The sequence below is a fragment of the Phaseolus vulgaris genome, chromosome 5 (genome assembly GCF_000499845.2).
Source record: "Phaseolus vulgaris cultivar G19833 chromosome 5, P. vulgaris v2.0, whole genome shotgun sequence".
NCBI lineage: Eukaryota > Viridiplantae > Streptophyta > Magnoliopsida > Fabales > Fabaceae > Phaseolus > Phaseolus vulgaris.
In genome coordinates this window covers 37,060,571-37,085,068 of record NC_023755.2, presented here as the reverse complement: position 1 = coordinate 37,085,068, position 24,498 = coordinate 37,060,571, and the positions used below count along the sequence as shown (strand labels likewise).

The 24,498-nt window shown below is 31.0% G+C and overlaps 2 protein-coding genes across 2 annotated transcripts; both read left to right on the top strand.

Annotated features, from left to right (window-relative positions):
- The first annotated feature begins 146 nt into the window (after window positions 1-146).
- LOC137835704 (dolichol kinase EVAN) lies at window positions 147-8,440 on the top strand. The gene is made up of 14 exons (XM_068644319.1): window positions 147-1,182; window positions 1,263-1,375; window positions 1,487-1,675; window positions 1,934-2,038; window positions 2,498-2,568; window positions 2,660-2,740; window positions 2,814-3,028; window positions 3,694-3,883; window positions 4,755-4,820; window positions 5,755-5,843; window positions 5,953-6,067; window positions 7,088-7,139; window positions 7,219-7,319; window positions 8,032-8,440. Exons 1-14 carry the CDS (start codon window positions 947-949, stop codon window positions 8,143-8,145), a joined length of 1,737 nt encoding a protein of 578 aa, XP_068500420.1. The 5' UTR covers window positions 147-946; the 3' UTR covers window positions 8,146-8,440.
- Window positions 8,441-23,919: 15,479 nt separating this feature from the next.
- On the top strand, window positions 23,920-24,330 carry LOC137834408 (auxin-induced protein 6B). Its single transcript, XM_068642464.1, has one exon. The coding sequence runs from the start codon at window positions 23,920-23,922 to the stop codon at window positions 24,328-24,330; it is 411 nt and encodes a 136-aa protein (XP_068498565.1).
- The last annotated feature ends 168 nt before the right edge of the window (window positions 24,331-24,498 follow it).

The window sequence follows — 24,498 nt, the reverse complement described above, 5'->3', positions numbered from 1 at the left end:
TTTCAAATTATGTAATTTATAAAGTAATTATGCATCTGAGAAAAAGTAATTATGCATCTAAGAAAAGATTTTCAGATTATGGAATCGAAATATTAAAGAGAGACATTTTTAGAAATTCGAAAATATATGGAGGTTAGGGAAGAAGTGTGGAGGTCCAGGAAGAAGCAGTCATACTTCAACATTTTTCATTTATTAAAAGAAAGTACTGATTTATCCAAAGCAAATTCTTCCTAGGCAGATTCTCCATGCACCTCCCTTCGTTCTTCCTGCACCTGGGTTTTGGTTTTGTGAGTGACTTCTTCATTTTGAAGGGTGCTGGTTCATGCGGTGGTTGTTTACGGATGAGTGTGGTTGGCGGTGGTTCATGCGGTGGTGGTGTCGTATTTCTTGTTTTTTATTTTATTTTATGTGTATATTGGATCGCACAATCTAAAATCTAAAAAAAAAAATCAAAATTTCATTTAGAAAAGAAATTTCAGAAACAAAATCTAAAAATATATTAAAAAATCAGAAAAGTATTATGGAAATCTAAATCTGAAAACGTGTTTTATAAAGAAAAAAAATGTATTTTACGTAATTTCCTTTTATTTATTTAAGATATTTTTGTTATTTTACTAAATAAACGGTGGAGGTCAAAATTTGATTCGGTGCGAAAGTAATTGCTTGGATCCAAAGCCAAAGTTGCACAGCATATTCGCAATTCGAAGTTCCTCAATGGTAATCTAATAATCTGTGATCAACATAAAAATTGCAACCTAACATTTGAAAATTAGAAAGTTGGTTGGTTTACGCGGACGATTAATGAATTAGGAAAATGAATATTTGAAACCGCGTAAATTGACCGTGACGAATGCGTTTTGGAGAGAGGGGAAGAGAAAAGGATTAGGAACTAGAATTGGGAATTTTTCTTGTGCGGGGGTTGTTCTGTGTTTCATTCTTCTCCTGTATGCGTGATCTCATTCTTTTCCCGCGTAAAACTCGATTCTGGTGGCGTCCCTCCATGGCGACGTCGTTTCTGAACGGCGAGAGGGCGGTGGTGGTGTTTTTCATCGGCATACTTTTCTATTCCCTCCCTCCCTCTCTCCTCTTCCATGGCGTTGCTCTCTCTCTCCTCACCCTCGCCTCCTTCTCCCTCGAAATCTCTTTCGACTCTTCCAATTCTCCTTCTCTTTTCCGCACCAGGTACCTTCCTATCCCTAATTCCTCTCTCTCTCTCTCTCTCTTTCCTCTCTTCATTCACCGCTTAATTAATTCCCTTTCAGGCCAGGTGCTTCTTCCGGAATTTTGCTTGGCGCGGTTACTCTCCCTTCTCTTCTTCTCTCTAAGTTGGTACAGCTATCGCGGGGATTCTCACTTGATCAGCTTCAACTTCAAGGTTTTCATTCTAATTTCTTTATCGTGATCCATACCTGTTGCTTGCTTATTTGCCACTACTAGGTAGGAGTTGCAGTTTGCAATTTCGTGATGTGTAAATTTTAATTTATAGAGATTCAATATCTGACATTGCAATACTGGGCCACCTCTGCCAGCGCCTGTAGCGTCGTTTTGTTCCTCGCCTTCGCACGACGCCGTTCTTCACTATCCCCTTCACACTGGGGTGCGAGGTTTAGCTTATGCTCCATTTTCCTTGGAATTCTCATTTCTGTTGCTGCCCTTGCTACCACCTCTCAAATTGGTATGTTATTGTTTGGAACTTTCGTGAACTGCGAAATCAATATTTCCTGTTATATTGTATAGGTTGGACCATACTACTTTGAAGTTAGCAGCTCGCGTAGGAGAGTAAAATTATTTTAGTTGTTATCGAGGAAATTAACAGTTAATATTACATGCACGTGTTAAACAAATGAGAATATTTTTTTAACTTAGAGTAGCCAATCATTATAGATTACGAATGCACCTTCTGCTTAAACTTTCATTGCCTTTTACTTTTCAGGGATGCATCCGGCACTAAAGCTGGCTTGGGTCTTTTGTCATGGATTGGCGTCTGTGAAGCTAATTCAGCATTTCCTCAAGACTTTCCCCTCTTGTGCTTCCATTGGTATTTTTATTCTAACTCACGGTCTTAGTCACCTTTTCTTCTTTGGTGTTTGGGATTTTACTTTTGTCACAACAGAACTAATATGGGATTTAAAGCTCCATCGAAAAATGAAGAAAAAGCTAGACTAGCAATTGATTTCTTTTTATAGTTAATTGATTCTTTCATGTAACTATGGAAATATTTTGCCAAATATGATCCATGTAGACCTGGCATATCAAATGAAATTGGAAAATAATCATTACAAATAAACATGTTAATGCAAAAGTTAGTCTGATCTTTGCTTTGTTTGTCCTTTGTTCAACAGCTGGGTTCATTTTTCACCCTTATGTGGGATATGTATAAATGTTTCATTACTGTGACTATGTGTTCACATCTCAGCCTAATTGCCTAGTTGATTAGAAAGAGTGTGTGTTTATTTTGTCTGCCCTTTTAATAATCGTATTTTCCCCTTAATACCAGGGGAAGCATTTTTGGTGACTTCCGGCATTGTTCTCTATTTTTTTGACATGTTGTTGCTTACTACTAAAAAGGTTAGTGCTTCTTAGCGTGATATGTTCTTAGCTGACCGACACATGCATGTATGTATGTGCATAATTATTGGTGATTACATTGTTTGAACAGCTACATGGGCTATTGGTCTCATCGGAGTCTGTTACTGCAGAATATGAAACAAGTAGAAGTGAGATAAGCATTATAATTCAGGTATTGGTTCATAAATTATAAATTTATTATTAATAGTATAACCGATCTGTTAAAGTTGTCTATTTTCTTGTAGGGGCTTGTGCTTGGTCTTCTGCTATATCCAATAGCTTTGAAATATTTTCTCCAAATATGGGAGTGGTCTATAAATACATCTCCTGCTGGAGCAAGACGATACCATGAGATTGGGAGAACTGTTATTTTTCTTGCTTCCCTTGGGTTTGTCCTGATTGTGATTGTACCATCATGGATGCAGTTCGTGAAGGGGTTTCATGTGCATCCTTTTTTCTGGTATCACTTCAATATCTGATACAAGTGGATTATTTAGTTAGCTTAGCTTCCTGTTACTGATGTTTACAGATGTCATCTGATATAACATGGAAGTGATAATAATAGGACTCTTAGAAAGTAGTTTTATTAATGCTACAAATTGAGAATGATTAGGATATAGTTAATGTCATGCTGGCAGCTCTGGGATACTTAATGTGGGTGATAAGGAAATCTAAGCTGCTAATTCCTCCATAAACTGTGGAATGATGAATGTTGTCATATTATTTGGTTCCACTGCATCCGCTCTCAGTTAAGCACACACATTTCCACCTTTTATCTACTACGTTTTTTTATATGAAAGTATGCTAAAAATCAGATTGCAATACTCTGAAAATGTGGTTTGCTATAAAAGTAGCCTAAATTTTATGCCTTCCTATATCATATCCACGTCAGATTGTTTGGAGAAAAGTTAGTGATAGCAGAAACTGAATCTAAGTGAACTAGATTTAATGTTCCAGACGGTTCAAAAGTAGAGGCTTATGCAGGCTTGTTAAAATTCAATTACGACTTTGATGGTAGTTTCATGTTCAAATTATTTTGTATGAAACAACTGATCTTCACTTTCTTATGATACAAGTTACTTTGTTAGTGTACAATATTTTCACTTTTGAAACATGTCATTGCAGGGTGATTTCCTTTGTTTTCTCGGAGCCATCTAAAAGACTGTCCATGTGTATTTATTGGATGTGTATAATTTGTGTTTCTGTTTTGCGATTCTATAACATCTCCAAGAACAGTAAGATTGAGAGAATTCTCTTGAGGAAATACTACCATTTGATGGCTGTCTTGATGTTTTTGCCCGCCCTTATCTTCCAGGTGATTTTTGGGACTAGAGAAAAAGGGATTTTTTCACTTAGTATCTATTATCCATTTCCTTTGTAAACTTCACTTGAAAGTACTGGGAAAATGTACTACGACAAAAACTCCCCAGACTTTTTACCTTATTTCCAAATAGCCACCCTTAACCTTCAAATCTGGATGAAAGGCCTTTATCTCTCTGAAGCTTGTAATAGATCCTTCCATATCTTACACAAAAGCTGTTCATTATGACTTTTTCTTTTTGATTAATACATACGATGGTCTTTAATTTGTCCACGTTATTTTTTTTTTAAAAAATCCCCATTTTAGTTTTTAAAAAAAAATTTATTATAGTTTTTATTTTTAGCATGTAAGAAATAGATAAAAAGGAGTAATTTTCTATATTTTTTATTAAATAATATGGACAAATTAGAGATTGTAATAAGTATTAGCATACAAAAGGATCTTTTAGTAAGTTTTAGAACACTCAAGAGCCTCTCACCTGATGTTAAGTTTAAGGTGATTCCCTCAAAATAAGTGCCAGGTGGTGTGAATGTATTTTCTCACTTGAAATATCTAACCGACCAAAATATATATTATTCTCAAATTTATCATATAGGTTCCCTTATTCTTCTTCCAAGAATTTTCTTAAATAATTCTCTTACACGTAATATTAGTGTTAGTTTTTATTTTACGGTTGAGAATATGACGGCAAATAATGATCATTCCACAATATAATTAAAAAAAGTTCATATTTTTTTTATCATTACACCTGCATTATGGGGGCCACCACTAATTTGGGTATATATATTTTGTCTTCTTGGTCATTGGTACTACTGTTTTTGATGAGTTCATTGGTACTAATGTTTGTCTGTTCTGTTTCTTTCAGCCAAAATTTCTTGATCTAGCTTTTGGTGCAGCTTTGGCAATTTTCCTAATGTTAGAAATTATTCGAGTAAGTAACTTGATATACACACAACTTAGCACTAGGAGTGGCAATTTCATATTTTGAAAAGAATGATGTGTGTTCATTGTTTATTGTTGATTATGTGAATAATGGACTAAAAAACTGAATTCAAATACTTAAAATTTGAAGAACTACTATGAAAGAGCACCGCTGTTTAAGGAGTAGCTTTATGTGGCAAAGGGTTTATTTTGGTGGGTCCTGTGAGATGTATGAGCAGTAGTCCTTGTTTTCATGATAGAAAAGAATGGGTGAGAATATGTAGTTACTAATTAGGAGACATTTTGCAAGAACGAATTTTCCAAAAAATGTTGTGAACACTTGAGCTCAGAGCTTCAGATTTCATGAAAACTTACTGCACCAATTTTATATTATGACTAAATGAATGTGAATGAACTCAAGAATAGGATTTTGTCATGGTGGCAAAGAATTGCAACATTTGGAGGCTGTGGTACATATAACACATATTATTTCTTCTCTGTTCTGACTTATGGCAATATTAGGTAGTTCATGGTTGTTAGAATATAGGAAAATATCGTATCATATCCCAGGATTAGTTATCATATTTCCTTGTCTTATCATGGTTTATTTATCTAATTATTTAGGATTATGATTGATATAAATAAGTATTAGTGTACTAAGCTTTTATGAGCATGTCAACACACTGTAATATTTAAATTTAGTATTTCATTCTCTCTCCCTCCATATCTGAAACCTGTAATTTTGACAACGTATAATCAGGGCAATGCCATTCTCTATGATTTACCCTATGAATGTCTCCCTAAACTCTGATAAATTGCCTATAAATTGTGTATTTGTTTTCTTAAGTGTTTCAAAGCAGGCTGATTGGTATAAAACTTTTATTTAGATAGATAGAGAGATAGACATTTCTTGGTTGCTTTTATATTAACTGTGTTTGACCTAGGTATGGAGAATCTGGCCTTTGGGACAACCAATAAATCAATTTATGAATGCATTCACTGATCACCGTGACTCTGATCTTCTCATTGTCAGGTATCATCCCCTTTTTCATTGGAACTCAAATTGTAGAGCATACTGTTTATGATGCACATGAGCTACATTTAGTTCCCTTTCAAGATTATATCTTCTGTTCTTTGTGCAGCCATTTCTCACTCTTACTGGGATGTGCGCTTCCTATTTGGATGTCTACTGGGTACAATGACCGACCTCTAGCTCCTTTTGCTGGAATATTAAGTCTGGGAATTGGAGACACGATGGTAAGTTTGAGTTTATTTTTTAGGGGGTTTGTATACACACTCCCTGAACTTCTGAGCCTTTGCAAGTAACCATCACGAACTTCCAAATTAAAATGTTCTAAAAAGGTGAATTCTTTTTTCTATTAAAAAAGGGAAAAATTGAATTTGTATCACAGTGTATATGGTCAAATGTGGTACATACATGCAGCTTTTTTGGACCACTCAACAATGTTTCAAGTAACATAAACGCAAGAACCTGAATCAATTTATGGACAAGGAAGTTACTCATATTTTCAGGAGTCGTGATGATTTTTCATAAATGACTAATTATGAATTTTTTAATGAGGAATTTGAATACTTAAAAAATAATTGTATAAAATGCTTTTCAGCTGTCTGAGGGTTGATGATTGTGTGGATACCATTTCATGTGATGGAAAAGTCATAGACTGAGAAAAGCATTAGAAAATATGTTTTCTTCCTATACATTTTATTTACGCAAACACAAAAAGGGAGTTATTCTCTTAGTGGTTAATTTTCTCTGTAGTTTGTTGGTTATTTTAATCTACTTCTATGTATTAAATTTTTACTCTCAGAGTCACATTACATCTTCTTTATTGTAATGCCACACGTCTTCCTTACATTATACTCATTTTTGTCCTTTTTATAAGAAACAAATGGAAATGTTAAAAACAGTTATTTGCTTCTTGTAAAAAGGATTAGAGGTAGTAACACGTTTTCTCAGGTTTCATATTAAGGGTCTGATTGGACAATCTTTTCCATAATGACTTTTATAGGGAGAAAAAAATAAAATAAAAAAATAAAATTGATTTCTGTGTATGCGTAAACTAATTTGTTGAAGTTCTCCCATAGTTTTTTCAAAATTCTCCAAATTTTTATTTTTAAATTATGCATAAGTTAATGATAACTTATAGAGAAATTAATTTCATTTTCTTTATATTTTTTCTCTCGTAGAAGTCTTTTTGGAGAAACTCATTTAAACATACTTTTACTAGTTTATAATCGATTCTCTGATTTGTTTAGGCATCAATGGTTGGTCACAAGTATGGTGTTTTGAGATGGAGTAAAACTGGAAGTAAGTATTTTCATTGTTAATTATTTTTATCAGAGTCTTCCATTACGAGATGTGAATGTGTAGCTTTCTCACTTGACAGAGAAAACAGTTGAAGGTACTGCAGCTGGTATAACTTCTGTACTAGCTGCTTGCTCTTTGCTCCTTCCACTCTTAGCATCAACTGGATATATTCTCACTCAGGTGACTCTCTCTCTCTCTCTCTCTCTCTCTCTCTCTCTCTCTCTCTCATATATATATTTTGGAGGCAGGTTGGGTTTGCTTAAGTTTGGATATGTAAGTAAACTCCTTAATAGTAAATTTGACGACCTTTAACTGTTGTAGAAAAAACTCGATTTGCTTCTCATAGTTTTTCCTTGATAAGATGAGGTATCTCAGTTCGGTACTCCCGGTCTATGGCACTCTGTGTAGATGATGTGTCCCACATCATTCTTATTTCACATGGCCCTGGTACTTATAAGCACCAATGCTCTACTTAGTACGTTTTGTTACCACTGGTTGACAATTTCTTGCATCAATTAGTTAGGAATCTAGTGGCCGAACATTATTCACGCGTATAATCCAATTGCTGTATGTGGAGTTAGGTCGGAATTCAGGTACCACGTACAGAAGGCCTTAAGGGAGTACTTGCTCTCCTTGCCTAACTCTATTTTCTCACCCCAGGCAACAACCCCACATATAAAGGGAGGGAAAGTCATCAAACTATACTAGAGGGTAGTTTCATCGTGTAGTGCCCCCATTTGATACGGAACAAGTACACGAAATTGTCATTTATAGAGCAGAAAATGAAATGAATAAAGCTAAGTGAGGGAGACCTACTTTTCTAGAATAATATTTTAGTTATTTTGGATTGTTGGTTTATCTTTGATGTATTTTTCTTACTAACTTTTTGCAGCATTGGTTCTCTCTTCTTCTAGCTGTGACTGTAAGTGGTTTGTTAGAGGCCTACACAGCACAACTCGACAACGCATTTATACCACTTTTTTTCTATAGTCTTCTCTGTTTGTAGGCATGAGCAACGGCGGGGTTCTGCACATATATGTTGTGTCTGGGCACAGTGTTTTGGCTGAGGTCAGATAAGTATCAACCAATGTAATTGTACTTGATAGTTTAGGGTCGTGGATACATAGTTAGGATTGTATGTCTGAACAGAAGGGATAGGTATACGTGTTCTTTTAAAGGGTTTATACCCAACACACATAACAAAATGTATGCAGGAGGAGGCACTTTCACATTTTTTATGAAATCATTTGGAGGCCACGTCGAGAGGACTTATTAAGTGTCTCTCATCATTCATACCTGTATACCGTTTTATTCCTTTTATTCTTCTAATAACTAAAATCTTAAGACTACTCTAAACATATATTTTAATTATTTTAAGGATCCAAAATCAAGTTTACTTATTTTTAAACAATCATACCTTACTTTTTACGGTTATGTTGCACGCTCGGTTTGAGCCACGCACATGCCTTTCATTTACGAGTAACAAAAGGAAACTGTTGAAGCTTTATGTCTACTTTGTTCATTTTACATTCTTACTTTTTGCAAGTATTTTTAGAGAAAATACTCTTCAGTCTGCACAACATTCTCTGTAATGAAATCGCCCGTCAATATCAAAATATAAGCTTGAGCAAAACGTTGCAACTGAACATTATCACTGATGTTATCTTCAACATTTGAAAATAACACCCATATAAGCATAACATCTTACCTCTACTTGCATTGTGCCCCTTAAGTAGGTGAATAATGTTTTTAACTATTTGAGCGTAATAATCAGTGGTGCATCTACTGCATATATTTGAGCGTAACAATAAACGATAGATAATTTTAAAAATCAGATTAAAAAATTATAATTAACATTGAATCAAAGATTTTTTTACCAATTGTAGTAAATGCAACACATTTTATTAAGAATGTTTTCCTTACCAAGTTTTATATGTATCATGTAATTAACTTTTTACACCATTGAACTCTAAATGACTAACATGCAGATTTTTAATTACCCTTTACATTTTTTTATGGGCACCCTTCACATATTACTACGAATAGTAAAGAATACGAATTAATCAATTAAAAAAATATTGTACTATAAATGATTGAAAAATGTAGATTGTTACGGAATGTAATCTATAATTTATTTAGAGGCGTACTTGTATAATTAGATTTCAGTCGGATAAGTATTTAACCATTCATTATTATTCCTGTAGAATAAGTTGGTTGATGATAGTGGTGGTATGGGTAGCATAATTGGGATGATAATGGTGGTTGTTATGGAGATGACATTTTGTTAGGTGAGATTGTATGTTGGTTAAGGTGGGTGTTTGGTAGAAAGGTTGTCTGAGAATCAGACTTCACCAAAGTGTGATAACTAAATATTTTCATATACTATTAATTTGTTTTCTAGTATTAATATCCCTAAACATCTTTTTATTCCAAGTTTTCAGATCTTCCTTCAACATTTTCAACTTCTCTTTTTCAAAATAAACATTCTACTTCTCTTGATCACATAGTTGTCCAAAAATTATTTCCTTAAAACCAATCTCCTTTTGCCATTTATCTAAAGTTATAAAGGGTTTTGCCCCCAATTTATCACTCAGTTCTTCAAAATAATTGCATAATGGTATGACATTTTTCCACCATTCACGTGAAACTAACAACCATTTAACCTACTTTTTAGTTGTTTAATTTGCTTTATACCATGTATATTTTTGCGATTCTAGGTTTTCCACGAGGGAATTGAATTATTTTGTGTCTCTCCTATAGTTGTCATCTTCACTAATTTCTTTTCTTTCTTGTGTACTCTTAATCAAATTAAAATCTCATAGCATGCATCATATTTTATTTCTATTTCCCTTTCTTATCCTAATTAGATATTCTTTACTTTCCTCTTTTCATTGAGTGCACAAGGTGCATATATGTTTACTATTATTATATATTGTTGTTCAGGAGCGTAAGGTGAGAGAGGTTAGGATATGGGAAGATTCAGAATGACAATGGAGGTTAAGCTGGAGACGTAATCGGTTTGTATAGGAACATTCACCAGAATAAGAATTGATAAGGAACCTTTTAAATGTAAAGTTGAATAGGGAGGTACAAGATAAAAAGGTTTGGAGGGGAGATGGATTAAGTTGTTTTTCGGTCAAAACAACTTATGAATGCTTATCTAATTATGTCATAGGTACTTATAATGGAGCATTTAAACATCTTTGGATGTCAAAGGCACTACCAAAGGTACTAACTACGACTTGGAGGGTTCTACTGCCAACTAGAGTGAATCTGTCTAGGAGAGGGGTCATGGTTAGTGCTTCCAATTGTGCTCTTTGCCATGGCTGGGAAGAATCAAACCAACACTTGTGTTTGGAGTGTAAAACAACCTATCAGGTTTGGAACTATTGCTTCAGGTGGACTGACTTATTGTTCGTTTAACACAATGATTTGAAATACCATTTTGAGAATTTTCATTTGGCTCATATGATTACTAAACAAAATTTGGTCTGGAAAGGTGTTTGGGCTGCTGTTGTTTGGAGTATTTGGAACCACAAGAATATAGTTACTTTTAATCAAGGGAAATTGATGCGATTTTTTTTCACATGACACAACTTATGGTTATGCTTAAAATATAGAATGAAATCCTTTAACTATTTTTTTTTCCGGATTGGCTACTTAGTTTTTTGCAGGATGCATTGGCCTTCAAACTTTGCTGCATAATTTTGCAGTAAGCTTAGGCATCCAAAAGCTTTGGTCTTGTTAGCTTTTCTTTAAGATTGTTATGTTTATGGTTTTGTAAGTAAGATGATTAGGATTTTGTATAAGGGTTGAAACACCTATGAAGTGTCCCCTTTAATTAATTAATTAATTCTTTACTGATAATTTTTTTTATTATATGTTTTATTTTCCCCATTTTCACTCTAGGTTGTGTTTGGATTAGGGAGAGGATGTGCGAGAATTTGAGGGAGTGGATGTGTGAAGATTTGAGAGGAAAGTGTGAAGAAAATGAGTGTGTTTGGATTGATATATGTTAGACTAAATTTGTGAGGAAAGTTTATTGGAGTTTGTAAGTGATGTGACGATGATTGTGAGTTTTTTTTTTAATTTTTTTCAAAAGTATAAAATGTAAGTTTACAAATTTACCCTTGTATTTAAAAATATTTAAATAATGAAATACGATGTATTTTTTGTGTGTATATTTGAGTTAATTGAAATATTTTAAATTATTTTCAGTACAACTGAATAATTTATTTCGATACTGTTAAATAATTACTTTCGAAAAAACATACGAGTTACTTAATATTATCGAAACATGAAAATAATCATAAAAATAATATTATCTAAGCATATACAAATTTATTGTTATATTTATTTATACATTTTAAAAGTTTTTTATATCCGTTGATTTATATTGTATGTAGATACATAACCATGTAGATATTTTAGAGGACATTTTATAATAAAAAAATATTATATATAGAGTGAATTGTACAATAAATTTATTTATAAAGAAGAGAAAATATATAGAATAAAGCATGAAATATCACAATATGATAATTATGATGAAAAAAATAACGAAAATAAAAACTATTATTATATATATATTATTCATGAATGACAAAGCAAAAAAGAAGATCAAAAAGGGAAAACACCACCAGTTTAGGTGACTTTTCCCTCAAATCTTTGCAGATGAGGATGAGAGAAATCACTGCTCATCTTAAAGCAAACCGAACCTAAAGACAAAATTCTCATAAGCCAGAATCCTCTTACATATGTTATAATTTTAAAAAATGATTTGGTTGTGTGGAGCTTATCCCCTCTCATTTTCCATTAAACGAGAGAGAGCTAATTGTTTTGTTGGCCCTATATTGGACATATTTTTAGATTTGGCCACGCCCACTCGCGTGTCTGAAGAAATCTGAAAAGCAATTTAGGATGTTTTACTTTTCCATAGATGACCCAATCACAATGCCAATACTTTCATCCTCCTCTCCCGTTAATAGCATAGTATTATCCTCTAGCTGCCTTACCTGTATTTCTATTTAATGAATTTTTTGTATTTTTTTTATCAGCATTCTCCTTCGTAGGTTTATTATCTCTTTTCCTTATGCTTTTGGTATTTTGACACGTTAACATGAATCTTCATGCTATACCTATCCTAATCATGTCTAGTTGTTTCTCTAGCACTTTCTGTTCTCATACTTCTATGAATCTCACTAAACTGAACCTTTTACTTTCTTAAGATTCTCTGCATATCATATTTGCCATAGTTGAAAATATGAGAAGAAGAAAAATATTCTTGATTGATTCATCTTGTATGAGAGATTTTAAGTGGAAGTAAATAATGTGTCACAATGGAGAGAAAACAGTTGACGTGAAAGAGAGTATGGTGTTAATGGTGTCATGCATAATGCATAGTGGTGGTGGTTGTACAAATTCATAATTTCTGACATTGTTTTGGTAGTTTTCATGATCAGGGGCTTATTTTCGACCTGTTGCTACTTGCCGTAGATTATATATGTGTACGTAGCCAATGTCTTTTTCTTCTTTAATTGTCTCTTCCTCCCACTTCATGTCTTCATCACCTTTCCTATAATTTATTTAGTTTAAACACACACTCAAAATAACGGTATTAGAAGATTTGGAATCATACGAATAAGAATAAAGTCAGTTTTAAAGACAGAGTGGTGGATCATTTTTTTTTCTTTGACCCAATTGAAGGTTTGGTCTTAGGTTACCTCTAAAATCTCATTTTTTTTGTTTTTCTTTTTCAGATTGGTGCCTTGAACTCTTGATTTGTCTGAATTCGATCTAGTTTGTCCGTTTTCGTTTTAGGTGGGTGAGTTGTTGTTTTTAGGCTGGGTATTTTGTTTGGATTGTGTTGTTTATGTGTTGATTCCTTTTATGAGTTTGGATTTGTTGGGTGGAACATAGTTTTTATGTTTTGTATAAGGGTTGAATCACTTTAGAAGTAATTTTTATTTATTTATTTTTTCTTGTTGATAAAAAAAATTATCATAAATATTGTCTTCTCCGTATTAAATAAAAGATAATATTAAATAATATTAATATATTTTTTTTTCAAGTTTATATAGAAGATAACTAGAATATTAATCTGTGAAAATAGAGCTATTAAATCTTTCAATTGCACATTTTTCATCGACATTTTAAAGGTTTTCAATTTTTAAATTGGTAGTGAGTCGCTTTCTCCTAATAAATAAGAAATCATATACAAAATAGTTTTGAAAGTGACATGACTTCTACCATAGTAACGACTGTCGAAAAGGTTATATAATCTAATTTTTGAGAAAACAAAATATATCATTCATAGAAAGAAAGCAAATAAATAAGATTAATGAAACTATACATTTTCTTAAGAATTATTTCTTATACATAGTAAACCAAGTGGTTCTCTTCAAAGTAAATTGTAGTGTACGAGAATACTTTACATAAAGAAATTAAAGTCATTAGTATCGAGAGAAAATTTAAAAGAAAATTATTTCAACCTTGAAAATTCTTTAAAACATGATAACTGCTATATTAATAAATTATATTTTTAAATGAAATTTGTCATTAAACTGTATAAATAAATAAAAATTAACATACACAATAAAAAAAATAACACACATAATCAATAAAAAAAATCATTAAATAAGAACCAAGAGAAAAATAATAATTAGTTACTAGATATTATTTTAGATACTAACAAATTTATTAACATTTAAAATAATTTTTATTATTAATAAAATAATTTTTAAATAGATATCTAATTAATTACCAAATATTTTATATTTTAAAATTGATAGTGAATCATATAATAAATTTTTATTAATTTTTAAAGTTACTATTCATAAAATAATATCAATAGTTAAAAACAACTTAAAAGTGAAATTACACTACAAGGAAATTATGAAATAGAAATCAATTTTAAAGACAAAAAATAATTAGTTGTTATAGTGACTAATTACATACCATTTTACAGACTACAACAAACTTTTGATTTCTAATGTTAAATAGTTTCTAAATTGGTATCTAATTAGCTATTATTTAGATTCTAAATTTGTTAGCAAAAACCTTAGCAGCTAATTAGATACTAATTTAGAAACCATTTCGTAATAGAAACTAATTTAGTTATTATAGTAACTAATTATTTTTTGTCTCTAAAATTGATTTTTATTTTATGATTTTGTTGTAGTGTTAGTAAAATTGATTAAGATCACCAATTTTGAAAAGTTGATAATTAATATATACATTGTAGCTATTATCGCTTTCAAAATGTTTAAAAGAGAAAATGATTTCATCAATTATAGAAAAAGAGTGAGTTGGTGATAAAAGTATTTTGAGTCCAGATAAAGGTTACGAGGGAAATGATTGGCATGGAGTTATTCTGATGGAACTGTTAAGAACGTGAAGAAGATTATAGCCAGCTAAATCCATTGACAGTCACAGGTGTAGCAATGCAAAATATCTGTCACACAGCTATAGTTAATGGCTTTGGATAGCATAAAACAATTCACAAACTCACTTATTTTGATGATGATGAGTGAGGGAACTCTCTTTGTAGGGTAGAGAACGTACGTGAATGTGGGCATGCAACGTATTAAAGAAACCAAAATATATCAGTGTCCGTGTCTGGGGCATCTCCACTATGCATGCATCATCACAACCTCACTATGATTATTCTCATTTTCATAATTTTAACTTTTAAATTACCTAAAACTCATCCTATTTTAACAAGCTTCTAAATACCTAACCAAGAGACAAATAAAACTCTCCAAGCCTTCCAAAAACCTCCGATTCCAGAAAAACATCTCAAACCTTTATCTTTCGGTTTTTTACCATGGAGTTATTTTTTTTTTGTTTTTTACCAAAATAGGTCTGTTTAAAAAAAATTATAAAATTGAGACTTCATATGCACAACTCGTCCCAATTTGACACGACTCTGTCATGTCATATTGAAGTCGTGCCAACTTGGCACGACTTCTGTCATGTCATACTGAAGTCGTGCCAACTTAGCACGACTTCTGTCACGTCATAATTTTTTTTTTTTTAAAAAAATTTTATTGTTTATATATTGGGTAGTAAGTTATGTAATGTTAAAAATTAATTTGATAAAAAATAAATTTTATTAATTTGTAGTAAGTTATATTGGATAATAAGTTATTGGATAGTAAATTATGCATCAAATTAATTTTTAACATTACATAACTTATTACCCAATATATAAACAATAAAATTTTAAAAAATAAAATAAAAATATGACGTGGCAGAAGTTGGCACGACTTCAGTTTGACATGGCAAAAGTCGTGCCAAGTTGGCACGACTTCAGTATGACATGGCAGAATCGTGTCAAAGTGGAATGAGTTATTTATATGAAGTCGTGCCAAATTGGCACGACTTGCCCCAAATTTGTAATTTTTTTTAAACGGATCCCATTTTAGTCAAAAGAAAAAAAATAGCCCCAGGATAGTGAAAAACCCTTATCTTTCACATTAATTAGGATTGCAAATATAAGACGTTTTAGTTCTTTATCTATTTAATAATTTTTTGGCAATCAATTTTGAGTCACCATAATAATTTTTTATAGACTAAAGTGGTGTAGTTTTATGTTTTTAAAGACTAATAATGCATTAAAAGTTGAAGAAAAAATATGAACTATGATTACTAATCAAAATGGGCCATGAACTATGATTACTACTTAAATTTTCATAGGGATTCATCCCATCAATTGTCAATCTAAGTCTTTAGTTTCTTGATTCTTTTCCAAATTTAGGAAATTCTTTATCAATGTTCTTCCACTGCAACGAATCAGTTGGATGACGAAGTAGTCCATCACATTTTCTATTATCTCATGCCACCTAAGATTTTAGCGTCATCTGTATTTGCAAACAAACGCTTAAGCATTGGAATTATTGGAAGATACCAAACAACCTTAGCATGAAGACCTTCCTTTGTGAATCATCAATTTCATCATTCTGACCAACTTTAACCTTATAACGTGGCAAACCACACTTGAGACATCTTAAATCTTCATACTCATTGTTGTATAAAATACAATCGTTAAGACATAAATGTATTTTTTTATATTCCATACCCATCGAACAAAGAATTTATTTTTGTCTTGTAATTTTGATTGGGTAATATATTTCCTTCTGGAAGCATGTCCTTCAGCAATTGGAGGAATTCTGTAAAGCTTTTGTCAATCCATCCATTCATTACCTTAAAATTCATCAAACTTAACACTGCTGATATTCGTGTGAAGTTAGTTGAACCAGGATATAAAGGAGTCTCTACATCATTAGACATATTTTTGAAATCTGCATTAGCAAAAGATTTTGCTCCCGCATCATGAATCATGTCCTTTAATCTATCATCCATTGTCCTTTAATCTATCATCCATTGAGAAATCAACAAACTCCGAAGCTCCGCGCACACTTGGCAAGTCTAACAATTCACCATGCCAAGTACATGTTGTATAATTTTTCAAAAATCCATCACACAAAAGATGTTCTCTACTTTCGGAAATACTTAATATCCTTCCATTCAAATAATTGACACACTGACACCTTATTCTTACTCCATTATGATTATTACTGACATTATGTTGTGCAAAATGTAAGAATTCTTCGACCCCTTTTTCGTAAGCATCACTTATCTGTGGTGTATTAATCCAACTCTGATCCATAAAATGGTAAACTAAAAAAATCTAAATCAAAATTGTCAAGGGTCGGACACCCCAAACTCAGAATCAACGTGTTCAATATAAATAAATACTATAATTAAATCAAAATTGTCGAGGGTCGGGTACCTCAGACTCAGAATCAACGTCCTAAATAAATACAAATACTATAATTAAATCAAATGTGTCGAGGTCGAATATCCTCAGACTCAGAATTGTCTTAAATAAATACAAATACTATAATTAAATCAAATATGCCGAGGATCGAATATCCCCGAACTCAGAATCAACGTGTTTAATTTTGACATATACTAATCAACTCATATATGCAAATATTTGTTATAAAATTAATTAAATAAATTAGCATACTAATTACTATAAATATAAATGAAAATAAGGATTGATGGGTGCGTGTGATTTTAAAAAAATGAACATTAACGACAGTTCCCATTCAAATTGTCGTCATATTTCCTTGAATTTCAAGAGAAGAAAAATAATTTATCGGTGCCTAGGAGATTACTGCATAAAAATCCGTGACCTCCAAACAACAGTAAAATTCAAGTCATTTGTAAACATGTGGCTTAAGCACCAAATAGGGTATGTGAAAACAAATTTTTTATTCAAATTTGTGCTCCATACCCACCCTTTCATTTGTGCTCCTCCTCATCACATATTGTATTTTTAAACATAACACTATTTTTGTGTTCTCAAATTTATGATAGCATGATTATCCGCATAGTCTTCCAGACCAAATTTTGTTTATTACATAAACATGGACAATTAAATTGGTAAAATTTCCAAAAATAGAGTTATACATAACATTTGAAATTTTAATCCACCTGAAGCATGGATTCCAAACTTAACAGGAGATTTTTGCATTCAAATAACAAGTGTTTGGTAGTCTCTATCTCTTGCCGTTTAAGGGAGCAAAAATTCAGCCTTGTTTGAATTCTATACAAGCCTAGCCTCCATATTAGAGTTTTAGCATTTGGAATCGCATATGTTTTCCATATTTCACTTAAGTATTTCTTCTGATAACCTAGATTATTGTTATGCAAGAGATCATAAACAAACTTTATCGAATAAGTATATGAATTTCCTCCTTTCCACTGCCACCCATCTAGTTTGTTTTTTTAGGAATTACTTTTGTTAAGTCTAACCTAAAGGATGTAACAAATAAATAAGAGTAAGTTCTGTATCAAATAATTAACCTATTTATTATTTGTAATTTTGAAATCAGATTTGGAAAGTTAAGTGGATAGTTATAGTGAGGGATATTTGGCCACAAAGAGATGACATCATGTATAGGAATAATAATGTAGATGTATTTTTGTTCTGACACAGATTAGGGCTTGAAATTAGATCACAAGCAAAATTCAGGGAGTTAACTTCTCTTAACTTATTGGTATTTTTGTGCTAAATCCTGCCTATTACCATCCCAAAAATAGTGCATTTCTACAAGATTGGGGTTGAATACAAGGGTATAAATGCATGCTATATGATTTACCAATTAGTGAAGCAAGTTTTATAGCTGGCCCAATTAAGATGTTACAATTTTGCAGCCCTTTTGTTAGCATAATGTCAATTCAATTAAAGTTAAGTGGGAAGTAAAGTCTCTTTCTAATCTAGAAGCTAGTATATAAAGATAGTATAAGATTCAACATCTTCATATTTTTCTATAGCCTAAGAATCTTAGCTATTTAGTGCAGTACAAATGCTTGTTGGAGATTTATAGTTTTGTATTAGTTTGTGAAAGAGATTTGCAAGGGTTTATATTGATGCTTGAATTATAAGTGTCTTGAATCATCACCCTCTAGTAAGGTTTTGAAAATATAATAGTTTTAATTGATTTTGCCATAGAATTCACATGTGTGTTTTTATTATCTGTTATACGAGTTAGAACATTTTTCAAATATTTCACTTAACTTAATTCATTCTTTGTTAATAAAAAGAAAAAACAGGTATACATGTTAAATTTAAATAATTTGAATGTTTTAATTTGAAACTATTTAAACTTACAATCATAATAATAATTTAATATTAATTGATTCTAGACTCAATTATTTGTAGATAATATGTTTACCCAATCTAGCCATACTATTGAGTAGTGTAGTTACAGCCACAAACTTTCAAATTGTACCCATTCAACTTCTGCATATTTTGTCCACGAATCAAAATTTTGCCATCTCCTTGTACCATACCACAATAGATTTATATAAATAAAATTTAAATATAACTCAACATTATAGATTAACTTTTATATATATATATATATATTGTTTTTTTCTTTCAAAAAAATTACGATTAGTTTTTTCAAAAACAATATTTAGATTGTCAAATATTCAAAATATACTAAAAGTGGAAGCTTCTATTAAAAATATCACTAATATATTCCATTATGATTTTAATATCTTAATTTCCCATAATTAATTAATTTCCCATAATTAATTAATTAAATGGTACCTTAGATATATTTTTCAATCATTAATTATGATGACATGTGATTTGCCAGATTTAACATTCTACAATGTTTTAGGATTTTTATGAAACGGTAATAAAGTCATGTTTTTTGGCTGGTCCAATTAAAACTAGTCAAATTGATTAGTCTTTGGTGTCATATTTAATGCATCATGAGTATGGCTGAAAGAGGATTGAGTGTGAACAAAAGGATTAGTGACAAAAAAAAAGTCATGCATTTTTTGTATTTAAAGAGTACTTATATTTGTACTAGCAAATATGATTAATTAAATATGTAAATAAGGTTAATTTTTGTTTACAATTATCATTAAACAATAACTTTAACATATTATTAGCACGACTGAGATAAAGTTAATCGTTATTAGACATTTTAATAATTTCATTTCATTGCTAATCACATTTCAATATCCAATCACATTCATGTACTCTTAATTATTTAGGAAATAAAACTAATCATATATAATCGAGTGCAACAATTAATAATCATTTATGATACTGAAGTAATCATTTTATAGTATACAGTTAATACATTCCGTGGTTGTGGCATTATTAAGTATTTGTAAAATAAAATTAGTTAAACATTTTAATAAGTTGGTATCTTATATATAAGTTAATCACATTCATTTTTAGTCATTTGTAAAATAAAATTAATCACATTTGTATATAATTAGTCATGTTATTAGGAAGATAATGGATGTACAAAATCTATATTTACAATGATCTTTTTCTTAAGTTAAAATAAATTTAAAAAATTAGTAGCCATAGATTTAAAAGTGTACCGATATGAGTATCAGGCTTTTAAATCGTACCACGTGCCATGTACCATCAATAAGACAAATAAGTAATATGCCCATTTTTAGTTATTATGATTTTATTTATTATATATATGATTGTATCTTAGAATTACCCAAAAAAATATATATCTACAATAATATACAATGAGAATTTTCTTTTGACCATTCTTTTGTGTACATAATTTTTTTTTTCAATTTTATTACTGAAAAAATAATAATTAATTTAATATATCACTTTCATAACTTTTTTTTTCAATTTTATCTTTAACTGAAAAAATAATGAATGTTTCAAGCTTCACTTCCTTTTTTTCATTTCTTTATTATTTATTTAAGAAACATATTTTCATTCTTATTTACATAGTTAGCCAGTGTTATTTCTCTTTCTCTTTCTATGTTTTTTTATTAATTTATGAAAAAATATTGTTTTTATTGAATTTAAGTTCAATTTCTTTTAGTTTTTTTAAAAATGTTGTTTGTACATAAATTATAATATTACAGTATAAATTTATAATAATATTTTAAAAAATACGGATATTGTTGAAAATCTCACATCAATTAGAGATTAAAGTATTTTATAGTATATAAGTAAGGGCAAACCTCACCTTGTAAGCCGGTTTTATGAGGTTGAGTTAGGTTTAAAGTTCATTTCTTAATATAGTATCAGAATTATTTTCGAGTTTATCCTAACGAATGTTTGTTGGGCTTATCAGGCCATTCGTTATCGAGTTGTTATCGGACCACCCATAGTATGTTATCCCACGCACAAGCTGTCATTCTCGATGTGAGGAGGCGTGAGTGAATGTAAATCTCATCTTGTAAGCTGATTTTATGAGATTGAGTTAGACAATCCAATTGTTAATAAATATACAAACTTATGCGTCATATAAAGTTATGTAAATTTATTTTAATTATTGTATTTTTTTGTTTTATTTTTCATGTCTCTAGTGTAAATTATTATTTTGTATTCTGGTGTTAGAAGTGAAGATGAATTTAAATATTATTTATAAACAAATATAAACCTGGAAAATAAACCAAATCCAAGTTTTAGAAGCTCCACATAGTGACAAACAAGGTTGGCGCGAGTGATGAATAACAGCTGGATGCAGTTCTTGTGATTTGGCAAAACAGTTCCTTAAGAATGGTTTGTGTCATTTCTCTGGAAGCTTCCTAGTCATAGCTGCACACATTCCATGCACATATATGCTCAATAGAAATACAAATTCTCATTTACGGATGAAATTAAAATCCCAGTACAAAAACAGAACCACAGATGTAACATGAGCACATGGAATTCGTACGTTAATATGACCAGAAACATCTGAGGATATGAGGAAGAAGAAGAAGGTGAGTGAAAATAGGGCAGATGAAGAGAATCAATTGGTTCATACCCGTGCCCAGCATTCACAGATAGATGCACAGCCGCGTTATCAAAAACATAATCATCAAAGAACTGTCCTTTGGTCAATTGCCAAGGTAATAAAGATAAAAAAATAAATAAATAGAAGATACTACTATTCAATGTTCTTCATAAAATTAAGTAAGACAAAACTTAATGCTTTACTACAAGAAAAAATAATATAACTTTCAAAATTTGAACTCTGTCGAAATATTATTAAAATAGGTTAAATGTTATACACAATACTTTTTTTTTTATAATTTTTGTAATGATATATAATGTATAAAATTATTATAAATTTTAATGTCATTTTATATGAAAAAGTTATTCATAGTTATATAAATATATATATATATATATATTAAACATATTTTATTCATTGAGTTATTATTGATTTGATATATATATATATATATATATTATGATATTATTATTTTTAACTATCACTGTAATTGATACTATATAATATTGTATTATTATTTTTAATTTTTATAAAAAAATATGTGTTAGATACTTTGTGTATCATTCAAGTTTCTTTATAAACTATATTTGAATTCTAATATATCATTCCACTTCATTTTTTCTATTTATATTATCCATTTTGAGTTGATTATTAGAGTTATATTAAACATTTTTATGTCTTTAATCTTCAATCTACTCTTCATTTGTTTTGTATAGCTTGTTCCATTTAACTCATGTTATTTTTTTGTCCTTCCATCTCCACCTCTACAACATTTCATTTTCCTAATCTCTTCATTAACACAAGAAGACGTCTTAAAAAGACATAAAATATAAAGGTAAAGTTGTAATGAAAAATTTAACTAGGTTGTATACTCTACCTACAACAAAAGATAAAGATATTTTTTTTATCGGCAAAAAACGAATAAATAAAGTGAGGTATTTTAGGGATACCTCAACCCTTATACAAAGTCCACCTAAATCAATTAACAAATTTCTAAAACAAAACAAACACATATCACCTATCATTTCCTAATAGATCTTATCCAAATAAAAGGATCAAGACATCAATCAAAATACGAAAAACTTATTTCAAAGGCTTTGAAATTTACCCATGACCAAACATTCAATTGCACAATAGTAAAAATTTCAATATGATCTATCCTACCATTATTAAAGATCTTCTTATTCCTGTGTTTTCACAACTCATCTACCATCGCTACCCACACATAACCCAAAATCTGATTAACTTTTTTATTCATCCCACTTACCTTAAAATTAAGAAAGTGCACTTTTGTCTCACAATGCTCCATCGATGCCATCCTTAATCACTCATTACACTTGGACCATACTAGCTAGACGACTCTGCAAGTGCAGAAAAGGTGAGACTCAGCCGCAAAAACGGTAAAACATGTCAATACTTCTTCTTGCCAAATTTGCTTTTGTCGCTATCTTATCATTTGTTGTTTTATGGCCTCCCAATGCTTCTTTATGAATCTAAAATTAAACTCATCCGACTTAATTAAGACTCTTTATATTTTCACATTTCCAAACAACTTCTTTGATACTAGACTCTAGATACTAGAATCTAATACTAGACTCTATGATAAAACATGTTAACATCCAATTGTCTTCTAAAGATAAGATTGGGGATTCAATATTACCTTATTTTTATAAGGGTTTGAAAAATTCTCAAATTTTTAAATTAATTGATTTATTTTTTAATGATAAAAGAAATTACTAATATAAATCTTTATATTATTGGGTAAGTATGGTTTTGAACTAAATAAAACTTGCTGACTCATTTATCAAAATAGTTTTGAACAAAGCTGAACTTTATATGATGCATTAGATCATAGACTCGAACTCTCAAACTGCAGTGTTGTCTATTTTCTTATCCAAATGTACGTAGTGGAAGGTTTTGTTATCAATTTAAAGATAATGATAACTGATAAGGATTTGTCATCGAAAAAGCCCTAGTGAACGTGGTCGTCGTGGTTGCTAAAAGAAATAATTGACATTATTTTCACAGTTTCTCAATCAAATGTTTAAAAATGGAAAGATACTTTATAACAGTTAAGAAACAGAAGGGAAAGTTAAAAGTAGGCAAAAAATAGAAAGGGTTACCATTATGATAGAGAGAGTAATAGTAAAAGAATTATGGAGAGAAAATGGTTAATAATTACGTAGTTGGAATCCGACACGACCAGCGAAAAGGGACGTTGCATGGTATGAAAAGTCCTTCAACACTGCACCCACATGCGCTGTCTCCCCTTCACCAATTTAACACTCTTCACATTTTTTCAATCTTCATCTTCAGCTACCATCCAAATAACCTTATCTACACTTTCATTACACCTATAAATAACCATCACTCTTGCTTCAAACACTCCAACACGCTCAAACAAGTCATCAACAACAACCATCACCAACACAACACACTTTATTCCAAGTTACTATACTATTAACAACCAGCAAACACTTGTCAACATGGCCAAGCTCAGTGTAAGAAGCAGCAAGAGAAGTGTAAGTGGCATTGTGAAGTTCAAATTCGTGGAGAAGCTCCAGAAGAGACTCTTGCCAGGGAGAAGCAAAGAAGGGTCCGTTTCAAACTCAACGTGCTGCGTGCCAGAGGACGTGAAGGAAGGACACTTCGCTGTGATTGCTGAGGGTGGAGAGGAACAAAAGAGGTTCGTGCTGCCACTAAGTTGTTTATCCAACCCTACTTTTTTGAAGCTTTTGGAGCAAGCAGAAGAAGAGTACGGTTTTGATCATGAAGGTGCAGTCACCATTCCTTGCAGGCCTAGTGAGCTTGAGAGGATACTGGCTCACCAATGGCATCAAGAAGGAACTCAAACTTCTGGTCTAAGAAAACCTTATTCAAAATCCATGCTCTTTTAACCAAACTATATTATTCAAAAATGAACTATGTATACTGTGCTGGAATATTTAGTTAACTTTCTTTCCTCACCTCTGGTCAAATTCATTTGACTGTCTAATTAATTCTTTCACCAAGACCTAATAAAAAGTTCCGGCTCCAGATTACTCGCATAATGATCCTTTGTTTAT

Coding starts and splice junctions, on each gene's coding strand:
- LOC137835704 (XM_068644319.1), top strand. CDS start 947: ATGCGTGATCTCATTCTTTTCCCGCGTAAAACTCGATTCTGGTGGCGT. Junction 2,741..2,813: donor AGATAAGCATTATAATTCAG/GTATTGGTTCAT, acceptor ATTTTCTTGTAG/GGGCTTGTGCTTGGTCTTCT. Junction 6,068..7,087: donor TGGGAATTGGAGACACGATG/GTAAGTTTGAGT, acceptor TGATTTGTTTAG/GCATCAATGGTTGGTCACAA.
- LOC137834408 (XM_068642464.1), top strand. CDS start 23,920: ATGGCCAAGCTCAGTGTAAGAAGCAGCAAGAGAAGTGTAAGTGGCATT.